The 11,283-nt window shown below is 41.1% G+C and overlaps 1 protein-coding gene across 1 annotated transcript; it reads right to left on the reverse strand.

The window, feature by feature from the left end:
• Nucleotides 1-8,458: 8,458 nt before the first annotated feature.
• Nucleotides 8,459-10,459, reverse strand: LOC131604691 (uncharacterized). Its single transcript, XM_058877116.1, has one exon. It carries the CDS (start codon nucleotides 10,457-10,459, stop codon nucleotides 8,459-8,461), a length of 2,001 nt encoding a protein of 666 aa, XP_058733099.1.
• Nucleotides 10,460-11,283: the final 824 nt, after the last annotated feature.

An 11,283-nucleotide genomic window follows, 5' to 3' on the forward strand; every position in this document is an offset into this window, starting at 1 on the left:
GAGGAAGTTATGCTAGTTCAAAGTCTTGCAAAATCATCCAACACTTAGAAAAAATTTAAACATCCAAGCAACTTATCTTTCAAGTAAAACTTCAAAACCTCTATTTCTCATGATTTTCACTCATCAATGATCATTTCATATGAAAATATGGTCTATGAACTTCATGTTGACCAAAAGTCAACTCGGTCAACTTTGACTTTATTTGACTTTTAGGTAAAAAGACCATTTTGCCCTTTTTGGCCAATTGATCCTTTTTCCTTCAAAATCGATGATCAAATCTTCAATCAAGGATTCTTAAGAACACATAAACATCATGGAAAAATAACTGGCTCCAAAACTCTAAACAAACCTGATTAAATCCAAAACCCTAGTTCTGATCTTTGTCTTAGGAGGATAATGGCCAAGTTTCAAAAACCCTAATTCAAGATGATGCTTCAATAATTGATCCTTCAGGACAAAACTTCTCTTGGCATAATTGTTTGAATGCTCTTTCTCTATCTTGAGGAAACTCATGAATACCATAATATCTTGATCCCATCCTTATGTATGAATGCACATGCTAATGAGAAACCTACAAGTGGTTGAAAATTGGGTGAGCAAATTTTGGGGTGCAACAGCTTCCCCTATTCAATTTACTTGAACCAGATAAGTGAGAAAACCATAGTTTCGAACTATCAAGGTGAAAGGAGATTGAATACAAAAGAACCATAAAATTTGCGAACGAAAACAAGAAAGATACACTGAACATGTTCCAAAATGTTAGCTAATGCTAACGAAAGGAGAATCTGACCAACGCAGATAAACCAAAGGGAGGAGACCGATACACGGAACCCAAAAAAGAAGGAGACGATACACGAAACCCACTTAAAGAATGTTAGCTACGCTAACGAAAGGAGAATCTGACCAACGCAGATAAACCAAAGGGAGGAGACCGATACACGGAATCCAAAAAAGAAGGAGACGATACACGAAACCTACTTAAAGAATGTTAGCTACGCTAACGAAAGGAGAATCTGACCAACGCAGATAAACCAAAGGGAGGAGACCGATACACGGAATCCAAAAAAGAAGGAGACGATACACGAAACCCACTTAAAGAATGTTAGCTACGCTAACGAAAGGAGAATCTGACCAACGCACATAAACCAAAGGGAGGGGACCGATACACGGAATCCAAAAAAGAAGGAGACGATACACGAAACCCACTTAAAGAATGTTAGCTACGCTAACGAAAGGAGAATCTGACCAACGCACATAAACCAAAGGGAGGGGACCGATACACGGAATCCAAAAAAGAAGGAGACGATACACGAAACCCACTTAAAGAATGTTAGCTACGCTAACGAAAGGAGAATCTGACCAACGCAGATAAACCAAAGGGAGGAGACCGATACACGGAACCCAAAAAAGAAGGAGACGATACACGAAACCCACTTAAAGAATGTTAGCTACGCTAACGAAAGGAGAATCTGACCAACGCTGATAAACCAAAGGGAGGAGATCGATACACGGAACCCAAAAAAAGAAGGAGACGATACACGAAACCTACTTAAAGAATGTTAGCTACGCTAACGAAAGGAGAATCAGACCAACGCAGATAAACCAAAGGGAAGAGACCGATACACGGAACCCAAAAAAGAAGGAGACGATACACGAAACCCACTTAAAGAATGTTAGCTACGCTAACGAAAGGAGAATCTGACCAACGCAGATAAACCAAAGGGAGGAGACCGATACACGGAACCCAAAAAAAGAAGGAGACGATACACGAAACCCACTTAAAGAATGTTAGCTACGCTTACGAAAGGAGAATCTGACCAACGCAGATAAACCAAAGGGAGGAGACCGATACACGGAACCCAAAAAAGAAAGAGACAAACTCACAGGTTTCACCAGAATAATACCATAAGGTCACAAGAAAGGTGACAAGAGTCCGAAGATAACATCAGAACTTGAGGTAGACAACCACTGCAGGAGATAAAGTCTACAAGAGACGCCAGTAATCAACCAAAATAAACTTATGCTTCGATGCATGCTTGAATTATTTTTACTCTTGGGGTAGATGCAATGCAGATGATGCATGAAAAGAGTGCTCCGTCGGGGAATGACATTAGTATATAAGATGGTCTTCAGGGAGAAAAACTCCTAACCATCGATCCGCTGGAGAGAAGCAACTTGCTTATAATGCACTGGTTGCAAAGTTGAAGAAAAAGAATGCAAAAATAAATTGCAAATCCTGAGAGTACCCTCTTGAATTGGGCTTCACCGAGGACAGTGTCAAATACATTGACTGGAAAAGAAGAGAACCAAACTCTGACTTCTAAACCGTTATTCAACTTCATTGGGGAATGACCTAGTATCCATCACTGGGGATAAATAAATCCACATCACTAGGGAAATAGAAAACACTTGTATAGAATTCCGTCGGAAGCTTCATTGGGGAATACAACAATCTGTGGATAGCACGTGACAGAAACTCCACTGGGAAATATATTCGCTGGAGATGAGGAATAAATTATACTGAAATCTGTCGACATCTTAAACCGGGAACAAACTATAGCAATCCCTTTACTGGGAACCAAAAAGTTTTCTTGTACACAAGAGAAAACCAACCAACAAACTTCATGGGGATGAAAACTTTTACAACCTCCGTTACCAAAGAACGGGAACTTCTGAACCGAAGCGTGATCTGATACAAGCTAGACTTCAAACTGGGAAATTAGGGATGCCAGAAGAATCCTTTTGACAACTCAACAACTTTGAGAGATGTCTCATGAACAAAATTTGTTTGAGGGAACACTTCCTGAAAAGTTATAATTGCGCCAATTTGGATGGGGGAGAATGATCCTGTTTTGAAAAGCCCTCACTGGGGAATAATGATTTCATCATCCAACTCACAGGGATAAATGATCTACGCCATATTCCAAAAGTCATATCCATAAACGACCATTGTCCTAGCTAACGAAATGGGACACACATTCGTAAGCGCGAAGACGATCAAGAAATGTGTGACTATTCTTTTTGATTTTGAATACTTCAACAATTTGGAGTTTTAAGTAGATTTGTTTTTACATTCTGCTTTATAGAAACCTTTACATTTTCATATGCAATAATCATCAAAAAGTTTGGACGTTTTTCGCAAACAAAACAATAAAAGGGAAAAAAATAAAAAATAAAAAATAAAAAAATAAAACAAGCATATATCTGAATATCAACAATTTTATTGATTTATCGGCCTGTAAAGTAGGCAAGGTACATTAGGAGGCAATTCCCAAAAAGAGGTAATTGCAAAAAAAGAAAAGTAAATACAAGGGTTGGCAATGTAAGACTGGGGCGCCACTGGAACTTGATTCTGCTGTAACCTTCTAGATTTTGAAGTTCTCAAATATCCTGCTTTCAAATGAGGATGGTTGACCTGATCTTTGTCCATGACAAGATGCGAAGTGATCCAGCAATGGGCTGCAGTCGTTCGCTTTATATCCCTAACTTTTGCCCGAATTGCCCTTTCAGGTTTTCAATTCGCCGGGATACCCTTTCTTGCCTAAGTCGCCCTTTCAGGTTTTCAACTTAGCGGGTGTACATCATTTTTTTCATTCTTTTGCCTGGTTTTTTTTTTTTTTTTTTTTTTTTTTTACCAGGTCTACGCGAAGTATTTTTTAACTGCATCCGCATTCACAGGGTGCGGGAGATCCTCTCCATCCATAGTGGTGAGCACCAAAGCTCCTCCAGAGAAAACTTTTCTCACAACGTAAGGTCCGTCATAATTCGGTGCCCACTTTCCCCTTGGATCTGACTGGTTCGGAGGTAAAATTCTCTTTAGAACAAGGTCACCAGCCAGGAAAACCCTAGATCGCACTTTCTTGTCAAAAGCATTCTTCATCCTTTTCTGGTGTAGCTGACCATGACAAATAGCTGTAAGCCTCTTCTCATCAATAAGGTTTAGTTGATCAAGTCGATTTTGAACCCATTCAGATTTGTCGAGCTTAACATCCATCAGGATCCTCAAAGAAGGGATCTCCACCTCAACTGGAAGAACTGCCTCCATGCCATATACCAAAGAAAAAGGAGTTGCCCCAGTGGACGTGCGTACTGAGGTGCGGTAACCATGCAAGGCGAAAGGCAACATCTCATGCCAATCTTTGTATGTAACAACCATCTTTTGTACTATCCTTTTGATATTCTTATTGGCCGCTTCGACAGCACCATTCATCTTGGGACGATACGGAGAGGAATTATGATGTTTGATTTTAAATCCTTCGCACAACTCTTTCATCATTTTGTTGTTAAGGTTGGATCCATTATCAGTGATGATCTTCTCAGGGATACCATACCGACAAATAAGATTATGCTTGATGAAACGTGCCACAACATTCTTGGTAACTGAAGCAAATGAGGCGGCTTCCACCCACTTTGTGAAATAGTCAATAGCCACGAGGATAAAACGGTGCCCATTAGAAGCAGTGAGCTTGATCTCTCCAATCATATCAATGCCCCACATCGCAAATGGCCATGGAGCAGTCAAAACATTCAAAGGAACTGGAGGCACATGTATTTTATCTGCATAAATCTGACATTTGTAACAAGTCCTCGCATGGTTGTAACAATCAACTTCCATAGTCGACCAGTAATACCCTGACCTCAAGATTTTCTTAGCCATAGTATGTCCGCTAGAATGTGTCCCAAAGGACCCTTCGTGAACTTCTTCTATGATCTTTGCTGCCTCGTGTTTGTCTACACACCTGAGCATCACAGAATCATGATTCCTCTTGTAAAGTACATTCCCACTCAGAAAAAACTTGGCGGACAACCTTCGCAATGTCTTTTTATCGATCACAGAAGCACTCTCAGGATATTCTTGCGTCTCGAGGTAATGTTTGATGTCAAAGAACCAAGGTTTCTCATCCGCCTCTTCTTCAGTAGCATAACAGAATGCTGGCTCGTCCAACCTCATAATTGAAATAGAGGGAGCCTCCTTTGTCCACTTAACTTTAAACATGGAGGCTAAAGTGGCCAAAGCGTCTGCTAAGTGATTCTCTTCCCTCGGAATATGCTGAAAAGTGATACGGTCAAAATATGGAATTAACTTCATAATGTGTTCTCGATATGGGATCAAGTTCTCATGCCGAGTTTCCCAATCGCCATTGACTTGGTTGATAACTAAAGCCGAATCTCCGAAAACTTCAAGGATCTTGATTCGCAAGTCAATCGCAGCCTCAATGCCATAAATACACGCCTCGTACTCTGCCATGTTGTTGGTGCAATCAAAACAAATTCTTGCTGTGAAAGGTATATGAAACCCAGTAGGAGAAGTAATTACTGCCCCTACGCCATTCCCAAGCGCATTGGAGGCACCATCGAACACAAGCGTCCATCGAGATCCTGGTTCAGGCCCTTCTTCTAGACCAGGGATGTCATGATCTCGGATGAATAGGATATCTTCATCTGGGAACTCAAACCTCATTGGCCGATAGTCCTCCATTGGTTGATGTGCTAAATAGTCGGCTACTATACTTCCTTTTATTGCTTTTTGAGTAGTGTACTGAATGTCATACTCTGTTAGAATCATCTGCCATCGGGCAACCCTTCCAGTGAGTGCGGGTTTTTCGAAGATGTATTTTATTGGGTCCATCTTTGATATCAATAAAGTGGTATGAACTAACATGTATTGCCTTAGCCGGAGAGCAGCCCATACCAAAGCACAACAAGTCTTCTCAAGCAATGAATAATTGATTTCACAGCTAGTAAACTTTTTACTAAGGTAATATATAGCATGCTCTTTTCGGCCAGACTCGTCATGTTGGCCTAATACACACCCCATTGATTCATCCAACACAGTAAGGTACATGATCAAAGGTCTTCCCTCCACTGGAGGCATAAGGACGGGAGGCTCTTGTAGATATTCTTTAACCTTGTCGAAAGCTTTTTGACAATCACCATTCCAGACAAGAGCTTGATTCTTTCTCAACAATTTGAAGATTGGCTCACAAGTAGCTGTTAAATTAGAGATGAATCTGGCTATATAATTCAAACGCCCCAAAAAGCCTCGAACCTCTTTTTCAGTTCTAGGTTCAGGCATCTCTTGTATAGCTTTGACCTTCGCAGGATCAACCTCTATTCCGCGTTCACTGACAATGAATCCTAACAACTTTCCAGACCTTACCCCAAATGTACACTTATTAGGGTTTAACCTCAATTTGAAATTCCTTAATCTTTCAAAAAGTTTTTGCAGATGAATCAAGTGTTCCTCTTCCGTTTGGGATTTAGCGATCATATCATCCACGTATACTTCTATCTCCTTATGGATCATATCATGAAAGAGAGTGATCATGGCTCGCTGATACGTTGCCCCTGCATTCTTCAATCCAAAGGGCATCACCTTATAACAAAAAGTCCCCCACGGGGTGATGAAGGTAGTTTTAGCCATGTCTTCGGGAGCCATCTTAATTTGGTTATAGCCAGAGAACCCATCCATGAAAGAGAAAACTTTGGAATGAGCAGTATTGTCAACCAAGACATCGATATGCGGGAGCGGAAAATCATCCTTAGGACTAGCCCTATTCAGATCCCTATAATCCACACACATTCTTACTTTTCCATCCTTCTTCGGTACTGGTACGATATTAGCGACCCATGGAGGATATGAGATAACTGAAAGAAAGCCAGCGTCGAATTGTTTTTGTACCTCTTCTTTAATCTTTTTTGACATCTCGGGGTGCGTCCTTCTAAGCTTCTGCTTAACAGGGGGACAATCCTCTTTCAAAGGCAGATGATGTACAACAATATCCGTATCTAAGCCCGGCATGTCTTCATAAGACCAAGCAAAAACATCCACGAACTCTTTCAGCATTCGAATCAGATCCATCCTTACACCCTCCCTCAGAGCTGCCCCAATTTTGACCTCCTTTGGCGAAGCTTCAGTACCAAGATTTACAACTTCCAGAGACTCTTGATGTGGTTGTATGACCCTTTCTTCTTGCTTTAATAACCTCTCTATCTCTTCGGGGAGTTCAAAATCCTCTTCTTTTTCTTCATCTTCGGCTTGATATATGGGATTCTCAAAATCGTAAAAGGCTTTAGCAGAATCATCTTCTAGTGGCTCCAGTATGAAGGTAGGGTTAAATCTGCAGCGATGATGTTTTTCGTTTTATTATTAATATATTTTTTGAAAAGAAAAAGAAAAGAAAAGATAAAAACATTGCCAAAACATTTTTTGAAATAAAAGTAAAAAAGAAAGACAAGGAGCAAAAGATTTGAATGTGAAAAACGTCCTTTTATTTATGATGAAAATTGAAAATGAAAGCATGGAGGCCCTACAATTTTATTTCACTATGTCTTGGGCATAACATAGGAATTAGCATGAGAAAATAAAAACAAAAGAAATATTACTCCTCCTCGCGAGTAACCAAGATGCGGTCTTCAGTAGTCCAATTGGAAAGTCTTTGTCCTGGGATGTTGGGTTGAATCCAATTGTCCATATCATAGTCACTATCCTCCTCGTCCTCCGTCGTGCAGATATCTCCTCCTTGGCTAAAACCAGCACTGAGAAATTTGATCAGAACTGGAACCTTCTGAGCATGAGGAGGGGCCATCCATCCTGATCCATTCTGAAAACCGAGTCCTTTCTTATCTTTCTGTGTGGGGATATCAAGCACTTTACCCCAACCTTCAGGGTTACCGGACTCAACAACAGCCGGAGCTTGTTTAAACGAAGCCATGGGTACCTCATCCCTCTTTTCTTCCTCAACACGAGGGATCTTGATAGTTTGAACAGCCTCAAAAGTTTGGAATGGTGTCTCATGTACCTCACCTTCTACCTCCACGTACCTGAAAGAATTGAGATGACTAACAACATAATCTTCCTCGCCGCACACGGTAACAGTCTTACCATCAACAACAAATTTCAGTTTTTGGTGCAAAGTAGAGGAAACTGCCCCAGCATGATGAATCCAAGGCCTCCCAAGCAAACAACAGTATGCAGGTCGGATATCCATAACAAAAAAGGTCACATTGAAAGTTTCTGGTCCAATCTTCACAGAAAGATCAACTTCGCCGAACACAGATCTGCAAGAACCATCAAAAGCCCTTACTGTGAGTTCACTTGGTCGGATCTCCACCCCTTGATAATTAAGCTTCATAAGCGCAGCTTTTGGAAGCACATTCAAAGATGAGCCAGTGTCAACCAGCACACGAGACAATGTCACACCAGTACATTCCAAAGAGATATGAAGAGCTTTGTTATGCTTCCTCCCTTCAGGTGGTAAGTCAAAATCTGTAAAACCCAGCCCATTACTAGCAGTGATATTGGCACAAACATTTTCAAACTGATTCACAGAAATTTCTTGAGGCACAAATGATCGATCACCTTGTAATCACTTTTACGGATATACCTCATCAACTCTTCAACTTCTTTTTTGGACGGCATACCAGAATTCGAACCCTCACCTTGAGTATTCTGTAACTAAATTTCTGGTGTAGCAACAAATGGTTCTTCTTCAGCCCCTTCAACGACAATCCTCTTTCCTTTATCTTTTGCTAAAGCTTCAGTATTTTCCTCGGCCAGTTTGGGAGGGGAAAACACACGACCACTACGAGTCATTCTCCCATTCCAACCAACATCATTCACATCTGTTTCAGCAGTAATCTGGATATCAACTTTCTTCCCTTGAAAAAAGACTTCTGCCCCATAGTTCCATGGAATAGCTTTGTCGCTCTCATAAGGAATAGGACCAGGTGAAGTAATCAGCACAACAGGTTTCTTTGCAGGTATTGGGACAATAATCTTTTTTGCAGGTACCGGTATGGTAATGACATCAACTTCCTCATCCTTTCTGGGTTTCAATCGATCAAATTGTAGCGAGCCTTCATCTATCAAAAATTGGATCCTATCTTTTAAGCGAACACATCCATTTTCTGATTTCAAACAGTCCTCGCAATCTTTGGTGCATCCAGAAAACACATCTCTTTTCAGAAGATATTCCTTCACAAACTTTAGTGGGGTAGCCACAAAGTTAACATCCGTGACCAAATTCAATTCCTCTCCAAAAGTAATTGCGTTGACAGCAGCACCACCATGAGGTGGCATTGGATTTTGGATCACATTTGGCTTTTTGGGAGCCTCAAACTCTATAGCTTCTGAGTCAATAAGGTCTTGTACTGCGAATTTGAATGCCCAGCAGTTCTCAAGATCATGCCCTACGGCCCCAGAATGAAATTCACAAGTAGCATTAGGGTTATGACCGGTAGGGAGTTTGCTAGGGACTCTCCAGGTGCGTAACTCGATCATATTAATTTTGCGCAGATAGTGGAATATTTGAGTGTAAGACATGGGCAGAGGAGTGAGTTGCCTTCTTGGCCTTTGTTGAGTATTTTGTGGTTTCTGTTGTTCCTGGCGTGGAGCACTAGCAGGGATAGTAACGGCAGTCACATGTTCTTTTCCCTTACCAGCATAAACAGTACTGACTTCTGCTTCTTTTCTCTTCTGATGGCTACCAAAAACCTTTTTACCCTTATCTGCAGAACTTCCAGAACCAACAGTCTGAATTTTCCCCAATCTGATCCCTACTTCAACACGCTCACCAGCAGTGACTAAATCTGAGAAACCAGCTTTGGCACAACTAACCAGACGATCATAATAAACCCCTTGCAGAGTACCCATGAATAGATCAACAAGTTCACGTTCCATCAGTGGAGGTTGTACTCGGGCAGCCATCTCGCGCCACCTTTGCGCATACTCTTTAAATGATTCAGCAGACTCTTGAGTTAAATTCTGAAGTTGAGTCCGAGTTGGCGCCATATCTGAATTATAGTGGTAATGCCTTACAAAAGCATTCACCAAGTCCTTCCAGCTTCGCACATGAGCCCTCTCCAGTTGCATGTACCAGTCCAGAGATCCCCCAGTCAGACTATCCTGGAAGAAATGCATCAGAAGTTTCTCATCATTGGAATAAGCGGACATCTTTCTGTAATAAGCTCGCACATGGGTCTTTGGGCAAGAATTCCCTTTGTACTTGATAAAATCAGGCACTTTGAACTTGTGCGGAATTCTCACACCAGGAACCAAACCCATATCTGATAAATCCATTCCCATAACATCTTGATTCTCAAAGGCACGCATCTTTTCCTCAAGCATGCGTATCTTTTCATTTGCAGTGTCTTCAGGTTGAGTCATAAAGTCTTCCCAATGATCTTCTTCTGGCATAGGAATTTGGACGACTCTCCTATTTTGAGTAGGATCCGGAACAGGGTCAGGAGTATAAGGAGGTGGAGGAGGTGGAGGTGGTGGAGGTGGAGGAACACCACTTTCAGGGCCACTACCATTGTTCTCGGGGGGAGGAACACCAGATGTGTTTGCGGGCCTAAGGACCATCTCCCTTAGTTCATCTTGTCCTCGAACCACAGCTTGCATTGTTTCCATGAATTGAGTCATCTGCGCGTTGATGCGCTCTTGCATCGCAGCCATCTCTGCTTGTACGTGATCCATCTGTCGTTTCTGATTCCCTCTTGTTGAATAACGGTGAATACCAAAGTCTGCAATCTTTCTGAGGAAAAACCAGAAGTAAGATAAGAAATCCATCTGATAAAACCTGTTATGCATGAAATGAATGTTTATTTATGCATGCAATGTTTTCTCAAGAAACTCAAAGCCCCATTCTTTTTTAAGATAGCAATTAACAATATACTATAGGCGATAAAATTGAAATACTGGTTTCATTGATGAAGAAAGAAAAGTAGTTTATACACCATAACAATCATTTGAAAGTCAAGCTTCCTCCAACAAACCTGGAGGTGGTCAAAAATAAAAATAACAATGAAAAACAACTTTAAACATTAAACTCGACATCATCCAAGGGTCCAGCTCCGAATTCCTTCTTGCTCCATGCCTTTGAGTCTGCGAATTGCTTCTCTATATCTTCATGCTTTGGTCTTTGAATCAAGTTTTTGATAAGGAGATCCTTCTTGTGCATCATGACCTCTATGTGTCGGTAGTCCCAAACTAATTGCGCACACTTGTCACAATCTTGTACCTGACCACTTCTTTTTTCTTCAAGCTTCCTTTTTTCTTCAATAGCTTTGTCCAAGTACTTCTGGCGTTCTTTAAGACTAAACTCGAGTCCTCTTTTCTCTTTGTTGATTCTGGTAATCTCCTTTTGCTCCTCTTGTAACTTTCCTTCCATGATCTTAAGGTCTTTCTGATGTTTTGCCTTCATCTTCCCTTTAGATGCTTCCAAACTGAGGTTTTTCTTCTGTAGCTTGAGTATCTCCTTTTTCAGTTTCTCCATTTCT

The sequence above is a fragment of the Vicia villosa genome, linkage group LG5, assembly GCF_029867415.1.
Source record: "Vicia villosa cultivar HV-30 ecotype Madison, WI linkage group LG5, Vvil1.0, whole genome shotgun sequence".
In the NCBI taxonomy this organism is placed as follows: domain Eukaryota; kingdom Viridiplantae; phylum Streptophyta; class Magnoliopsida; order Fabales; family Fabaceae; genus Vicia; species Vicia villosa.

Bases quoted from the DNA above. Each gene is read 5' to 3' on its own strand.
- LOC131604691 (XM_058877116.1), bottom strand. From the start codon at position 10,459: ATGGCTGCGATGCAAGAGCGCATCAACGCGCAGATGACTCAATTCATG.